The sequence below is a fragment of the Engystomops pustulosus genome, chromosome 8, assembly GCF_040894005.1.
Source record: "Engystomops pustulosus chromosome 8, aEngPut4.maternal, whole genome shotgun sequence".
Classification (NCBI taxonomy): Eukaryota; Metazoa; Chordata; class Amphibia; order Anura; family Leptodactylidae; genus Engystomops; species Engystomops pustulosus.
Genome location: NC_092418.1, coordinates 98,620,984 through 98,638,501, shown reverse-complemented (window position 1 = coordinate 98,638,501; position 17,518 = coordinate 98,620,984). Strand labels below are relative to the sequence as shown.

The 17,518-nt window shown below is 41.5% G+C and overlaps 1 protein-coding gene across 8 annotated transcripts in view; it reads left to right on the top strand.

The window, feature by feature from the left end:
* The window catches only part of PKP4 (plakophilin 4), a 181,670-nt gene that overhangs the window by 71,697 nt on the left and 92,455 nt on the right, over window positions 1-17,518 (top strand). For 7 of the 8 annotated variants that reach the window (XM_072121960.1, XM_072121964.1, XM_072121957.1 and 4 more), the window contains one exon: window positions 15,564-15,676. The exons of the other annotated variant lie outside the window; for it this stretch is intronic. In XM_072121960.1, coding sequence (XP_071978061.1) covers window positions 15,564-15,676 — 113 coding nt within the window. The remainder of the gene's footprint in view (window positions 1-15,563; window positions 15,677-17,518) is intronic. 8 annotated transcript variants of the gene reach the window in all.

Genomic DNA, 17,518 nt, shown 5'->3' with positions numbered 1-17,518 from the left:
GTTTTTTTTCTTCTTTTCATCAGTTCGGTTTCTTGGCAGCTTTCTAATTCTCTTATTATTTTATTAAGTGTAACTACTTCTCCACTTAATTCTATTTAATCCGTAGTCATTGAGCGCTATGATATATTACACGAATTTTGAATCGCTTATTAGATTAGGCTTTGATTTTTTTTATTTTTTCACTCAATTTAATTGTAATTTCTTGTAATTGAAATATTATAGGTGCAGTAATTTCATGATCATCCCGGTTGTGTGAGAGAGTAGCAGCTCTGTTTTATTTTACAATATTAAAGTTTTATTACTCCTTTTTTTTTTTAAATCCCACATATACCGTATTTTATATATTTTTTTTACCTACATTATACTGACTTCCCATAGTGTAGTGCCCACTGCATGCCTCCCATTTATACAAAACTGTACAAATAAAACACATGAATTCTGCAAAATTGACTAATTTTGTTCCAAATGTTTACCCTGCCACAAAGGGTTGATCTGCTGTAAAGCACAAGTCAAATCATTTGATTATCCTTGGCTTAGACTAAATTCACATCAGCATTATTGCTTCCGTTATGAGCTTCCTCTCAAATGTTCCAAAACAGCAAAACAAATGTTCTAAAAGTAAAACCAGATACTCAAATAAAAGCCTAAAATACCCCAGAGTCGCCTATTGGGCTCTGTTGGGGTCGGTCATTTAAACCATGTTGAACTTGTAGGTCTTTAACAAAGCAGAACGTAATGGATTTGTCACCCCCTCTGGTTCAAGTAAATACTTGTCTTTTCTTACAATTCTTAGGCATCATTTCTTACTACTCAGTGTTGTGCCAACCTTCCTGGAAATCACACCCAGTTGTCAGTGTGGTTTATCGAAGAAGATCTAGTTTGTACCATAATTATTATTTCATGGCAAGTGAAATATTTTTCTTGCTAAAAATTGTTACTCCCTTCCTTACCCCATTATGTTTTGTCCAAATAAGGCCATAACTAGTAAGGTTCCAGATCAGTGAGGCGGTCGCTGGCCTCAGTGCTCATGTGCACAAGAGTTGTCAAAAAGTTTGTACATGTGACCACCAAGGTCATTAATTGGTCCTTGTCAGTGACGAGAACATCTCCACTGTTTTGGACTGGAGAAAGAAAAGGCGGCCATGCTATTGGGAAAGAGAATCGGGTGTAGATTTATATGGCTGCCTCTTCCATTTTATACCTTTTTTTGTTTTCTAGTCCGTCATTAGGACTTTTTTGGTTGCGCCAGCGTCTACTTTTTTTTTTTTTTTACCTTTTGTGACCTACCCATGTTTACCTTGCTTCAAAAGCTTTTCATGTAACCCTTTTCATGTGTCACCGCCTCCATCTCTCCACCCTCTGAAAACTTTTAACACTGTTTTTAGTACATTCCAAACAAATGGGGATCTTGTCTTGATTGATCTGGTTGTGGTTATTCATTGTCACCTGTACAAATTTACTTTCTTTATTGGGAAAAAAAAATTGTCCTCTGCTCATGTGTTTATATGGGATTAAGAGTTACTGAAATTTTTGTCTCCCTTGAACCAAAGTTTTTAAGGATTAAACAGATTTACCCAATTTCCAGAACTGAAAAATGTTCTATCTTGTATGAGAGAAGTCTTGTACAATCTGGTCAGAGTCTAATTTTGTTTCATACCTTTTGATTTCCTAGCAATTTTCAAGTTGATGATTAAAATCACTCCTCCTTTTGCATATTCTCATCATCTGTATTTTCATTATTTTCCATTTTCTACTTCAGGTCAGTAGTTAAAGTGTAAATTGCTTCTTTCTGTCTGAAGGATAAAGAGAACTTGTTAAAAAAAAAAAAAACAGATTCAATATTTCTTTAATTATATTTTTAAATGCAATAAATAGGTGGAACAAAAAAAAAAGCCGGTAAACGAAAAGTGTCGGGGCTCAAGGGGCCCACTTTCAGGAATCTGTGGCCTCGTCGGCCTATGGGGACTTGGAACTAGTGACTTTTCAGGGCCATCAATTGGCCGAAACTTGTCCAGTATCCCTGGCACTTCTGTCCTAGATTACGGTACCGAAGAACATTATTCAAGTGTTATTTGGTTGTTTATCCATTTAAAGATCTTACATTTTAGACCTTAATGGAAACCAACCACCTCCAAAACACAAACCCATTAATACTCAACCCCGCTTCTCTTCATCTTGATCCCGGCGCTGTACGTTGCTAATCTTGACACACCGAAATCGCCTAGAAAACAAAGTTATAATTGGCAGTACAGGGCGTGGGCACAAGATGTCTGGTGCTCTGGGCTGCTAATTATGCACACCCTCGCCGCCTCCCTCTCCCATGCTAATAGAGGATGGTGACGGCACGCAAGAGGCGTGAACTCACCTCTCTCCCATGTGCCCAGCATGGGAGAGGGAGGTGGCGAGGGCGTGCATGTTTGGAGGTGATTGGTTTCCTTTAAAGGGGTTTTCCCACAAAACAAGTTAGGCAGTGCCCACAGGATAGGGCCTAACTTGCTTATCGGTGGGCTATTTCCGTCAGCTCCACAGGGATGACCGGCTGCTCTAGTCATCTTGGAGAGTGACGAGGCACCCGACTGGGGTTCAAGTTACACCCTATCCAGAGGATATGGCCTAACTTTTTTCATGGGAAAACCCCTTTATGCAGCGGTCACACATTCCACTAACGTTCATAATGCAATACTTGCGCATGGGAGGCAGGCTTCTGCCCGATCGCCTATGCGTTTCCAGGAAAACACATGTGATTGGTAACTAGACCCCGGTGTCTTGTATTAATGCAAGTTTCTTTGGAAACCCATATGCGATCGGGCCCAACCCCCGTGCGCTAGTGTTGCGTTTCGAAAATGGTGCTAGCAGAACGTGTGACTGCAACCTTAAGCTTCAAGTTATGTATCTGGCTGTTCAGGTTTTTTAATTTTTTATTTTTGTGCCATTTAAAAAAAAAAAATCTTTTTATAGAATGAACCTTCATTGGTTGCTATATTCCACCCAGGTGTTATTTGTATTCCTATCCACCTGTGGGCCCTGTACACTTGCATTACAAATAAAACAACCTTGCAACCACTTGAGTTAATTATGCATTTGAGGAAGGAGCGGGATAGATTAGATTCATCTTTTAGCAGCACAAGGGGGTATTCACTGTGTGACTTAGACGTCGCGTGGAGTTCTATGGGCTCTTAGGAGACTCTTATAAATCCCTAGAATTGATTAAAAAGACAGATAAAATAAAAGAGCAGTAAATGTTAACTTGACAACTGATTACATCATAATGCGGATCGAGTTTCTTGATTTAGAAAGATTACAGCATACCTCCAACCAAAGCTAAAAAGTTGGTGGCCAGTTTGAAACGTATAATTTGCACACCCTTTGGTCCGTTGTATTGTATAGTGTTTGTGAGGGAGCAGGTATGTGCACAATCTCCAGGACTCCGCACGGGATGGGTGACCTCTGGATGGAGTAAGCAAGTCTACAGGGTCTCCAACACAATGCTCTGGCCTCAGTGTTTGGGTGGATAAAAATTGGACAGTGTTAATCTATGCCAAATTTACGAAAAGTGTCCGATGCTGAATTTTAACTTATTGTAACTTATGAATAGCCTTTTCATCAAAATATGTGTGGCCCACTTCTGAGCCATCTACCTTTGCTTAACCACACTCTTTTTATATGTTGCAACATTTCATTTACTATACGATGTGGAGAAATTTGACACAAACTTTAATACCAAGGTCTATCTTCTAGGCCTATTGGGGGTCGCAAGGCTGCCTGCTCTCGAGGCCTTTGGGGGGGGGTGTCGCATGGCCACCTGCTCTCGCGGCCTTTGGTGGGGGGTGTCACATGGCCACCTGCTCTCGCGGCCTTTGGTGGGGGGTGTCGCATAGCCACCTGCTCTGGTGGCCTTTGGTGGGGGGGTGTAGCATAGCCACCTGCTCTCGAGGCCTTTACGGGTGACAAGCCCACTCTGTAGGCCATGGGGGGTAGCAAGGGCGCTCTCGAGGCCTTGGGGGGGGGAGTTGCAAGGGCGCCCTCGAGGCCTTGGAGGGGGGGGTTGCTAGTCCGCTCTTTTGAGGCCTTGGGAGTCGCCACCCATCTGCTCTCAAGGCCTTGGGAAGTCACAAGCCCCCTCTCGAGGCCTTGGGGGGGGGGGGGGGACGCAAGCCCGCTCTCAAGGCCTTGTTAATTATATTTAAGTATTCATGGGGCTCTGTGCTAAGGAAAAACCATCCAGGGAGGGACAAAATCAAGGCTACATCAGGTGCCAGAGCTTTATTTTGAGTCCTGACAATCCTTATGAAGAAGTGTGGCCTGCTTGGTGGATTTATTATGTATACAGAATGTGATGTACTTAAATATCTCGCACTCCTACCAGCGGCACTGGATGGTCCTCTCCCCCTTCAGCCATATTTTCCCTTTTGCTATATGTTTACACAGTGAGATCACCCTTTAGGTTTCCGTTCAGCATTCTTGGGATTTACTGGATGCGTGGAAGGCAGTGAGTTTCTCCCATACGTCTTCGCTGCTGATATCTTCAGAGGTTGTAGGCGGATATCTGTTCTGCTGGCGTGCCAGGCTGGATGTGTCATGAGACTGATCATCCACAGATGACCATTACTTACAGGAAGCTCCGTACAGAACACAAATATTTCACCTGCGCCGCTGGGAATGATCCTCACCGCCAGCGATACGGTGTATGGACTTGTGGGGAGGGTCAGTGCTAACCTGTTCCAGACTGTGAAATGTTTTACTTATTAGTCAAGTGTATACAGTAGTATAATATATGCATGCTGGTCAATCATTGATCACTTCCTATCAGTTCTAGGAGTAGTGGGCGGTATAATGGGAAAGAAAAATAGTAAAGAAACCCTTTTACGTTTCATTATTGCTTTTATACTAAAAGGAAAACTGCCAGCGACACTTAAAGATCCAGGCACCACAACTGTGGTAATCTCCTTATATTTGTTATATTTGTAAGTTCCTTCTAAAATGACCATTTAAAATTATGCTAAACAGGTTTAAGGGCTCTGGGAGGCATTACCAGAGCCCTGCTGTGTTGTAGCTTCACAGGATGTTGCACTTTGCATCAGCACATCTCCACACAGTGGGAGGGGGTACGAGAGCTCCTGCACAGTGTAATAGCATATGATACTACAGTACTTGGGGTCCCTGGTAACACTAGCTACATCCCTTTCGGCTCATTATCACAATTTTAAAATGAATTTTAGAAGGAATGAGGTCACGGAGAACATATATAAGAAGATTACCACCGTTACGGTGCCAGGATCTATAAGTAAGGGCCTGTGGTTTATCCATGCTAGATTTTCATGGTAGATTTCATTTAAAGGACATCTACCACAAGGATGAAGGATTGCCCCCTCTGGCAGAACCCACTTTTCTTTTAGATTCTTATTCCCTGGTTTTAAAAAAGAATAATACTAAAAAATTTAATTATGCAAATGAGTCTTAGGGGCTTTGGGCTCCAAATGTGCAATGGAGTCTGCTTCATTGGTCTGACGGAGCAATGAGGGAAGCACTGAGACCCCCACTGATTAGCAAGTTACCAAGTCTAGTTTATGGGAAAACTCCTTTAAGTATTTCAGGTGAGGAGAAACTGAAGTATAAAATCCTCCCAAAATCTAGTGTTCGGCGGGTGGGGTGGATCAAACATTCCAATGTACTTCTGTTGTTAGTGGAAACCAAATCAAGTCTGTGACGCATAGAGGGGTAGTCTGTTGTATAGCAGTTAAAATGATAGGTCACTATAAGAAAATAAGCAGGCACTTCCGGAAGGGAAAAAAAAACCTGGAGTCATCCGAGGCTTCCAGTATTTTCTGCAGTGGGGTACGAGGATCAGGATGGTGGAGCAGGGGAGGGGGTGAGATTATTCTGTAGAGCTCAGTGTTGCAGACCGGTTCGGATGTTCCATTAATGTAAAGTACAGTTTATCTCGCACGCGGCTCCTGCACATTTAGATAAGTTTAAGGTTTCAGGCTACAATTGTTCCGGCGATGGTAAATGACAGTTCATTTGAAGTCGAGGCGTTAACAAGTCCCCGGTGATTGCTCCATAGCAACTTGTTTATGACGGTGAGATATAAATATGCACACGTATCATCATTATGCATCCCTCTGATTAGCTCACTTATAGATGCAAAGTCTCCTAATTCTCGCCTCGTTTTATGTCTAGAACAGACATTTTCAAAGGGGAAATAAAATGTAGTCTCAATGTAACAGCCTGTGATGCTTTTGCACTGAGGGGCTCTGGACCCAGAGCCCTTCTTGTTCATTAACATAATTTTAGATGAAAGTAGTCCATGGATAATCTCCAAATATAAGGAGATCACCACACTTATGGTGCCTGGATCTGTGAGTAAGTGCCCCCGGTTTATAATTTTTGATTTTGATGGTTGATTTTCTTCAATGATTAGCCTCCTCTGTCTGAGGTGGAGGTTGCTCAGATGAACAGATACACTGCTCACTACTGGAGAAAGAACAGCAGAGACAAGGCAAAACTTAAGTATATTATAAAGTTAACTATTATCACCTACTGTATTGATTTCTAGGGGAATAAAATTATTTAAAATGTTTTGATACGCTTTAAATGTGTATTTCTAGATTAGGGTCCGTGATCCTTACGGCTTTGCTAGGTTTGTGTCTGATGACTCTGGGCACCCCACCAGTCAGCAGTTTGAAGAGGCTGCAGCCTCTTTAATAAGTTCAGTTTCCTACACTTGGATTACCGTATGTTCTCTGGGACTGGCGTTGAATAAATGTAGGAGGGGGAGTGTTAAAATTTTAACAAAATTATTTATAGAAATTTTCACAAACATAAATCGGAAAAGGGAAAAAAAACCCTCCATTCCGTCTCTATTTTTGGAGAACCGGATCCTAAACAATAGAAGGAAAAGTGCTTCTGCCAAGCTCAAAGATATCATGACACTTGTCACATAGGGACAGACTTCTTACTTTGAAGTTATATTGGGATCTTAGATTCCTGTGTTTTAGTATCTGACTCCATTTCATTTTGTTTACAAAAATTAGTTTAGAGCAAAACTCTCATCTAGATGCCAGGGGTAACCAGGCACCGCACGCCACCTATCAATTAGATCCCAGCTGGAAGCCTCCATGACCTCTTTTGAAATGTGTATTTTTCACCTGAAGCATAAATATATTGTGGTTTATTATGAATCTGAATCCCCCACTATAGACAAAAAAGTTACAGTATTTTGTGTTTTAATGAATTTCTTGAGGCCTAATGACATGATGTGAGATTAAAGCCAAACCAGTATATCTTTTCCAGAAGGAACCGATTCCAAACCGTAGACAGCACTGTTTGGACGTGATTGTGTCTCCTCAAGGCGGCCTTAGATGACCCTAGTGAAAAGCCTCACTCAGTTAAACCAGTTTCCTACACTGTACTGAAGAGATGTAACCATGTCAAAACAGTGCTGTCTACAGTTGTTCCTTCTGGAATAGATGTACTGGTTCGGCTTTGATCCCACAGCATGTCATTAGGCTTCCTGAAGTTCCTGCTTGATGGTGAGAGAGATGCTTTACAAGGCAACAGAAGAGGCAGTGGTTTTGCTTGTCCCATCCTAGAGAACTTTTTTTGCATATTTCTCAGAATCCCCTAGTGGAGCATCAATGGCTATAAGACTCCACATCCCTGCAAGGCGGCGTTAATTGGCAAAGTCTCCATAAGGAGAACTCTTACTCCCGGACGTTTGTGCTACCTGCTCATTCGGTGGGTCGAACACAAATTTATTGCTGTTGCCTCATGTACAAGGCCGTGTTTTCCATAGATCTGTATGCCAGTGGACTCTCTCCCATTTCTTACAGAATACCTAGACTATTGGCCATCATGGTAGTAGCGTATACTGAATAGTTAAGCAGAATGTTTCAGTTCTGGTTATTCCGGTTTCTCTCCACACTCGGGTTACTATAAATAAATCCTATTAATCATTTATTTACCAAAAGCACCCGTTTTGTGTGCAATAGAAGTCTCCCGCAGGCGGTCAGCACTTTGACTAATTGTGTTATTACACTACCCATAAAAATGGTTTTAAGCATCCTCAACGTGAAGGAGTTGCAGCGCCCTCTGGTAACAGACCAAATATTCTATGGTATTGGTTGTTTCTCCAGGTGGATGCGCCTTTCCTTTCACACACTGAAGTATATAAAAGCATTTAACTTAACAAAACAATGTTCTTGCGCATGTTTCCTTTCTGGAAAACTACAAATTAATCTCTGGAAAGATTTTGGGCGGGGGCTCGGCATAAGCAGTATGCAGTAAACTCTTGAGCTCCCCCTAGAGGCAACTTCAGGTGGTCATAATTGTATTATACAGCTGTTTACTGAATGTGTGTCTCTGTATCACAGCTCTGACCGCTGTTAGGATATATGTGGGACTGATATCTGATTAAATTATCCATAGAAATTTTGCTGACATGAATGAGGTCAATCTTTGCCGACCCATCACCTGACAGCAAACGGAAAAGCAAATCCAACATGTGGAAATGTGGTCTTAATGCTAAGTAGCTGACAATATATTATATAGTACTTTAACATTAATAAAATGGATTTTTTTGGATTTTTTTAATTTAAAGCCAGTACGGTATAGCTTTTTGTAAAGATATTGAGCTATTGAGCCCTCTCCTGGTCTGTAACACTCCAGTCTATTTGTATCTGGTTATTAAAAAAAAAGTTGTAAAAAAAAAAGTAAGATGTAAGACTATAACCAGCAGTTCCCTGTAGCCTCTAAGCTGGTAGAATCTGATAAAAGTAAAGATTCTCCTATATAAACCTCGGAGTTGTCAGAATAAGAATTTACATTATGGTCACTGATTATTATAATCAATTCATATAGGAAAAAAAAAAATCTGTGCCGTGCTCTGTAAAATTGCATTATCCTAATCAGGTGGATGTGGTCTGCATTATAATCCGCACTGGTCCATCACGTGGCTTTTCAAGGTCGTATAGAATAGGTATAATAAGCCGCTCTTATAAATGGTAATTCCATATTCCATACTGATTACATCTTCTGACAAGGCCTGAAAGAATTATTTTATTCTCTGCTCCTTAGAAATCGGGTAAATGGTCACCTTTCAGACACAAAGGTGTTCAAAGGATTGGCACTCAGCTTTCCCAGACACCAGAATGCCAGGTCAGTTATTCAGTAATAGATCCTACTTCACTGTTTCCTGTTGAACAAAGAAATGAACAAGCTACTCGGCTCCTCCTGCTATATAACATGCAGCTTTCAGATAGGACGCTTTTCATAATCTGCTCTATTACCAGCTCCCTGCAGATAGGACACTATGTACAAACTGCTCAGCTCCTCCTGCTTTATAACATGCTGCCTGCAGATAGGACATTATGTACAAACTGCTCAGCTCCTCCTGCTCTATAACATGCTGCCTGCAGATAGGACACTATGTACAAACTGCTCAGCTCCTCCTGCTCTATAACATGCTGCCTGCAGATAGGACACTATGTACAAACTGCTCAGCTCCTCCTGCTTTATAACATGCTGCCTGCAGATAGGACACTATGTACAAACTGCTCAGCTCCTCCTGCTCTATAACATGCTGCCTGCAGATAGGACACTATGTACAAACTGCTCAGCTCCTCCTGCTTTATAACATGCTGCCTCCAGATAGGACACTATGTACAAACTGCTCAGCTCCTCCTGCTCTATAACATGCTGCCTGCAGATAGGACACTATGTACAAACTGCTCAGCTCCTCCTGCTCTAAAAACAGCTGCCTGCAGATAGAACACTATGTAAAAACTACTCAGTTCCTCCTGCTCTATAACATGCTGCCTGCAGATAGGACACTATGTACAAACTGCTCAGCTCCTCCTGCTTTATAACATGCTGCCTCCAGATAGGACACTATGTACAAACTGCTCAGCTCCTCCTGCTCTATAACATGCTGCCTGCAGATAGGACACTATGTACAAACTGCTCAGCTCCTCCTGCTCTAAAAACAGCTGCCTGCAGATAGAACACTATGTAAAAACTACTCAGTTCCTCCTGCTCTATAACACTATGTACAATCTTCATAGCCCCTCCAGCGTAGTGATGTTATTTAGCTAATAGAAGCGGTAAGTGAATACAACAGACTCCTAAGGGGAGATTTATCTAAAGTGTCGGAGAGCAGAACTGTTCTAGTTACTCATGGCAACCAATCGGAGCTCAGCTTTCATTTTCCCACAGCTGTTTATAAAATCAAAGCTGAGCTCTGATTGGTTTCCACAGGCAACTAGAACAGTTTTACCTCAGACACTTCTGATAAATGTCCCCCATAGTTATGTCTTTGTGTCATGACGGTCAGGCTGCTGTGTATTTATGCACTCCCCACAGAGGTGTGGGAAGAAGTGACCGTCTCTCACCTCATGAATGGCGTTACTTGATTCTCCTTGGCCCTAATTTAAAAATCTGTAATGGGGCCCCCCAGCTGTCTGGTTATAATTCTGGGATCTTATGTGGTAATGTAGCCTGGTGGCTTCTCTAAGGTGATAGGCGTCCGAAAATCGTAGCGACTGCGCCATTATGAATTTATTATAAAACAGGAAGATGTTTTAATACGGATTTTATATACAAATTCACATTTAATTGCGTCGCTAAAAAGACTGTAATTTACCGTAATTACAATACGTGTCTACAGGCCGTTCCCAATCTCCGGCTCCGACAGAATAAAGACGTGATCTTATCTCGCCCCGTGTGATCCTTGCCCAGAGTAGTCCCAGGCCTGGAGGAGAGTCCTTATCACACATCAATATTCACTACAAGGCTTGACTTACCAAGTGCAGCTGACATTGTGTCATCTCATGAATACTTCTTGGAAATAATGAAGTCACTCGCTTCCCCCTGTGGTACCGAATAGTGGATACAAATATCCATAATGACAGGGGTTGAAAATTCAATCTGCATTTGTCTAACCCTTTGCTGATGATAGGAATAGCCTGCGCCTACCCAGAGATCATCTATTTCAGATAAATCTACAATTTAGCTTCTAGGTACTGTCACCGCGGTTATTAGAATGGCTTCAGATAAGTGACAAGCATGAAATGCCAAGTATATGTGCGCCAACATGTCACCTGTAATATATGCCAGCGCCGCAACGTGATGGAGACTACCACTTTATGGGCCGAATAAATACACGGGGAAATAACACTAGACATTAGTAATCTAAGAAGCTATGTGTAGATCATCAGTCTCTGAGGAACCAGTGATGGCGATGAGAGATTGAGCGCTATTTAGTATTAGTACGATAAGGCAGAGCTAATGATGGCCGTTTCTAGTTTTTGACAGCTAAAATTACCGTATTTTTCAGACTAGAAGGCACACAAAAATTCCTTTGGTTTTCTCAGAAATTAAAAGGTGCGCCTTATAGTCCAGTGCGCCTTATATATGAACCATACAGACAACAGCTGCCTTGAACAGTGCACAGGTCTGCCACCTGCTGGTCATTTATCCTTATTATAAACTGCGCCTTAAAGTCCGGTGCGCCTTATGTATTAACCTAGATGTTTTAGCAGGCATTTATTGATGGTGTGCCTTATAATCCGGTGCGCCTTATAGTCCGAAAAATACGGTATTAGAACAAAAACTATATAAATTCAGTATTTTGAAAAATCGGACAATGATGTCGAATTGAAAAGGGGTTGGAGCAGGAGGATCAGGCTACGCAGGGTTTGTTTGTAGTCTGTTACCATAGAGACACACTGGTCTTCATAGGAGCTGTAGTGTAGATGCACAGTGATAGGTTAACAGTTTTCAAAGTTTGTAAACTTATCCTGGATCAGTGATGGATCATGCGTTACACCGTGATCTTGATGCAATTTAATAAGGTTATTCTGTGGTTAGGAAACAAAAAAGTTGTGCAACTTTTTCATTTCCCTCTCAGTCATAAGAAAAATAAAAATCACATGAATGTAAGTGTGTGTGTGTGTCACTCGTCATGAAACACAATATCCTTCGGAGAGACAAAGAAACCTCCTCTGTATGGCACCACGATGTCTGTACAATCACATGACAAGTGCCCTAACAAATAATACAGTGCCCTGCTCTACTAGTCTCTCACCAGGACAACGCAGAACTTTCCCATAGTCACAATGTAGGCAACCATGTGCGGCACCCAGGCTGTATTACAGGCGGCGCAGGTGGATAAAGGAAGGTGGGAGCTGTTACCTTTCTGCTCTCTTCATAGAAAGTTAGGCAAACTTGATGTAAGGTTCCATTTACACGAATGTATGCCAGGAAGACTACGGCCAGTGAACATGCATCCAGCGCCATGCAGAGGAGGAGGGGTGACCTCTCCATAGAAATGCATTGCACAGGGGACATAACACGGGGAACGATAGGGTGCTCCATACGGCCATGGCCGGCTATGGGGGGCGTATGTTCGGCAACAAGCTTGGGAACAAACATAATTCCGTTATATGGTAGTGTGAATGCAGCCTAAATCTGACCAAAACTAGGGGCCTGCTCTATATTTAGCAGTGCGGCTTCCCCTGCCCGGTTAGGCACGGTGTACTCCTCACACTGTGACAAGGGTTCAAACACCTCAATTAGACAATAGACCTAAAATTGTGCGGCCATCTGCCGTCACCTATTCTGTCTTGTGCTTGTAGCCTTATTGATGAATATCAAAGTCATTGTATACAGCATTTTAAAACATGTAATGGTCGTAATTTGTAATGCTAGCCTAGAGCCACCGTGGATTCGCCCTTAAATTGTTTTAAAAATCATGCAGATGAACCTGAGGGGATACATATTTTTTTTTTGCTTATACAAGGTACCAAGAAGCTAAAAGAAGAACAGATCCTACCACAGGGGGCAAACATAAGGATGGCACTGATTGGTTTAGAATCTTTTATTCTGGTGGTTGATTTCCTTTTAAACTTCTTTTTTTTTTCTCATCGTTTTTATGCGTTTCTTTATTTTTCAACTAATTTTTCCTATGTTCACACTGCCCTTAACTTACTAAATAGATGCTTCCTGTTCTGTAGAGATCACTTCTGGACAGTCATCATCTTATAACCATCACAGACAGGATTACAATGATGGGTAACATGTAAGCACAAATAACACAAGATCAATCATTCCTAATAAGGGATGGCCACTCTCCTCTTCCTCCTCTTCCCTGCAATGCATGCCCCCAAATCTCTCTCATAGTAGAATACACTTTCCTATAACCTACGTGGCCACTGTAAAGAACATCTGAGTGTCATAAATAGCTTGTGAAACGTCACCTGATAATCTTGTACCAAAGATAGCATAATAGAAAGATCGCCATACAGAAAATATAAAAAGCTTAAAATATTTCTTAGTCTAAGTGTGAAAAAATGTAGAGGTGTTTTCGACCCCTTTAAATATGGGTGTGATATGTGTTTTAAAAGGCCGCACAGGATTTGGGTATAGACTTGCATCGGCTATTGTTTTGCCTTCCTCCCGCTTACATTGCGGCTGCTGGATCCCTGCTATCTCCTCTGCTCACAAATGAATCAATGACAGCAGTGGGAGGAGATTTGTATACGTTTGGCCAATTTTATATGCAGATATTAATTTGCATGGGGGGATGGGATATACATGTATGACAGGGGAGAATAATATTTACCCGCCACCCTCTTCCATAATTTTAGTTTTATTTATTCCCTTCCCAGCGCTGGTTTACAGAGGTCATAATAAACGCTATGATTAGGTTAATTTACGATAAACGTGTGTTGTCTGTGCTGCAATATAGAAGATGGATTATATCGCCTGAGCATATAATACACTGATTTTGTTTGCATTAACAATAGAAGCCTTAACTTTAGCGCTAGCTATAGGGATGGTGTTTATCTTTCTAATTGGATTCTTGGTTTTAAACCGTTTTTATTATAGGGATTGTCCACTACTATGTAAATACAGCTTTATCTTTGTATTATTAAATATGCAACTTTATGCCTTGTTCTTTTATCTTCTGCTTGCGGAGTGTGAATGGAGACATTCTTAGGAGTATTCAGTGACTGAACGCTTATCTTGACCAACCTCTGTGACCTTCGTTGTTATAGGTTAGCCTAACATAAGTTGGAGTATATACAGTAAATTTACTTTTGCAGATTGGCCGTTAACTACCCCCTTCCTCACACTGGGTATAGGGTGATCCACAAAGAAGCTTTCTGTTATCTTGAATGAAAGGGCACCAGAATTGGCAAATTCTCAGGACTGTGACTTAAAAGATGGCTACCATGCAATGAATTACCAAATTTATTTTCGGGTGTGGTCATACGTTGGGTTTACATTGAAACAATTCAAAAGCTGTGGAGAGGAGATTTGCTTGATTGCATTGCGTTTACTATGTTAACATAATGTTAACATGTTAACAAAGTGTTTACCTGAACACAATGTTAACACAAGGTTGACACAATGCAATTAGGCAAATCATCCCTCCAAGGCTGTTGAATTGCGCTAAAAAACGTAATGTAAACGCAATATGTGACCACATCTTTACAATTTTACATTGGGATAGATTTTGAACAGGTTGGGTTCTAATTATTGGTGGTGTCATGAGTTAAACCTTCACTGAACTGATATTGATAACCTATACTGTAAGTCTTCTCTAAAGTGTATATATAATATATAGAAAAGCGAGCTCTCCAATGAATGCCATTGTACAAGACTGGTGGATAGGAACAGGACAGCAGGATCAGACTACACAAGTCTTGTTCGTTGTCTGTTACCATAGAAACACAAAGATGAGCAGACACAAAATTATCTTTTTTGGTTCCATTGAAACTATTAAAACTGTTTGTAAAGGCAATTAGCTGCTCTAAAACTCCTTAGAAACAAATGTATCTTAGGCCCGGGCTGGAACCCAGGTGTAGCATACCGCCGGCTGGGTGAAGCAGCGCTCGCCCCTCCCCTCTCCATAGGAAGTCATGGAGCTGGGCCGTACATATGGCGAAAGGTACAGCAAGCGGTGGACAATACGGCTGTTCAAATGGATGGCTGTGTTGCTCATTAACGTGAATGTGTCCGTGTGCTACATGTACTAAAACGGTACGGTACAGGTAGCACTCGGCCGTGTTAAAACATTTGTCTAACAGGGGCCCTATACTTAATATTTGTCCCTATTACCTTTTTTGTTTCTTTCCCGAAAACACTATTGTTGGTTCTGCCCCCAGTGTTTATATGTCTTTGTATAAACCGTAGAGTAGATGAAATTACTCATTTCTTTGCTCAGTTTCTCATTCTTTCCTCAATTTACGCTTGACAATGTTATGAATTTTTGTCCAGAGATTAACCGGCCGGTTTTTACAATTTAAGAGGAACTTCCCCGCCGCTGGTGAATTGCAGATAAAGGTCAATAATAATCCATGAAACGTTCCGATCTGTCAGTACGGTCTCCCTTATAAAAATGATAATAAATGTGTTTTGCGAGCACTTTTGCAGGCAGATGGGTTGTGGCCCCTTGCTAACAGCTTCGCATAGATTATTTCTCGGCTCCTTGGTCGCCTGTGCATGAATCAGTGTATTTGCAGATCACCTGAGGCTTCTTTCTCATTTCCTTGAAATTCCAGGAGCTGCAATTTGAACGGCTCACCAGAGAGCTCGAGGTGGAAAGACAAATTGTTGCCAATCAGCTTGAAAGATGCAGACTGGGAGCGGAGTCGCCAAGCATCGCCAGCGTAAGGTACACATTTTAATGACTCTGTTTGCTCCCATACTGTGAAATGGCCATTTCCATGAACCAGCCACTGTGCAGAATGTCTTTCACTGTTTACTCGCTGCTCTACTTGCTTTTTGGGAGTATTTATCGCTAATGTAGGCGATTTTCCCAAAATAAATATTTGACTTTCCATCAGCTTGGGCTAATTGTGCATCATTTTCTTGCACTCTCCATCAAGGTAGGTAATGTATGTTGGGTTGGCTTAGGTCATAACGTAAAGATGTGCTTTTCCCCCTCTGTGTTTATTTTTATGTCTATTTATTCTGAAATAGCGTTGTGGTGTCCCAAAAGGGAGCTATAATGATGGTTGCATTGGTTGTCATCCAATCTTCCACCAAAACGAAGATATTTAAGGGAAGGGATTTTTTGGAAGATTGGAAAACGTCCAGGAGCTCTGAGAAAAAGAGCACACAGATGCCCCACGCTGGCTCTCCATTCCCACATTGACCTGGTACTTCTGTTTTTCGGACCTGCAAACAGGGGGAAGTTATAGGGTCAAAAGACCAACTCAAGCCAAAAAGTGGCTTCCTCGGATAAGGGGACAAAACTCAAATTGAAGTCCCCTGGAAAATGGAAATTACATCCCTTGGTCAAGGCGGCTACTCATTGGATGAAACGGATGGAGGTGCTTTTTTTTTTAAGGGGTTAAACACTTTACCTCATGTTTTTTTGTAATGTGTGGGGGGGGGGGCTGGAAAATATGTATTTTACCAATGTACATCTATTAATAGTTCTGCTCCCCCACCCCCTTACACGATTGGTAGATGGATCATATGCTTACAACTGTCCTGTAGGGAAATAATAGATTTGTTTTATGAGACTGTCCCTTAAAAGACCGGACAAAAAATAGACCTAAAAAAGACGCAATACTTGCTTGTCACTACAGTCTTCACCTCTAGGTAACATACATACACTTGAAAGATGTAACCAGCCTTAGGAGTAATCCTCTAATTTTTGAGCCAATTCTATCATCTGTTATTGGACATCATTTTTTTTTTAATAGCCGCCTTTCATTAATGCACCGTTTTTTACCCAGATTGGGGGAGATGTATCAATCTGTCTACACCAGAAAGCACCTGAAATGGTGTGCGCCACATTTATTGACGGTTTTAGACCATTTTTAGGAAGTTTTCTGACTCGTCCAAAAAGAGGTGTCCTCGGTAACTTGGGGGCATGACTGAAAACTCTTGTGCACCAGAAAATATAATTTTGTAACGGGACAAACTAAGACCAACTTGGAGGTGCAAAGTATTCTACTGCACCAGATTAATCATCTAGTGGAATAGAGAACTGTCCAGTTCTACTCTGGACTGGTCTAAAGACCAAAACATTAGTAAATCTCCCCCAATGTTCCCCCTCTACTTAAATAAGCTCTAAATTTGGGTACAGGCCGTTAACCACACATGGAACAATTTACCATGCTACAGTATACCCATTATATTGGTGCTTTCTCTCTGCTCTTCGAAGACGTATTGACCGACCAGCTTCTTTGTAGCGCGGAGACGTTATCTAGACTTGCTCCTTGTCACTACGTTCTTATAAATGACACTTGTTTCGCAAGTGCCTCTAGGCTGTCCGATTCCTATCTGCCAGGTGGAGCAACACCACAGACATAAATCTTAAGCTGTGACAATCCCAGAAACCTTTCTACTGTTGAATGTACAAAGTTATGTGTAGGGTAGGAGATCATCCGGGATGCATACCTCAGGAAAGAAAGTGGATTTTTTTTAGATAAAGTTCTGCAGACCCGATCACTGATGGAAGATGCCTTTCGGTTAGAGAACTGAAATGTAAGGGGTTTTTTAA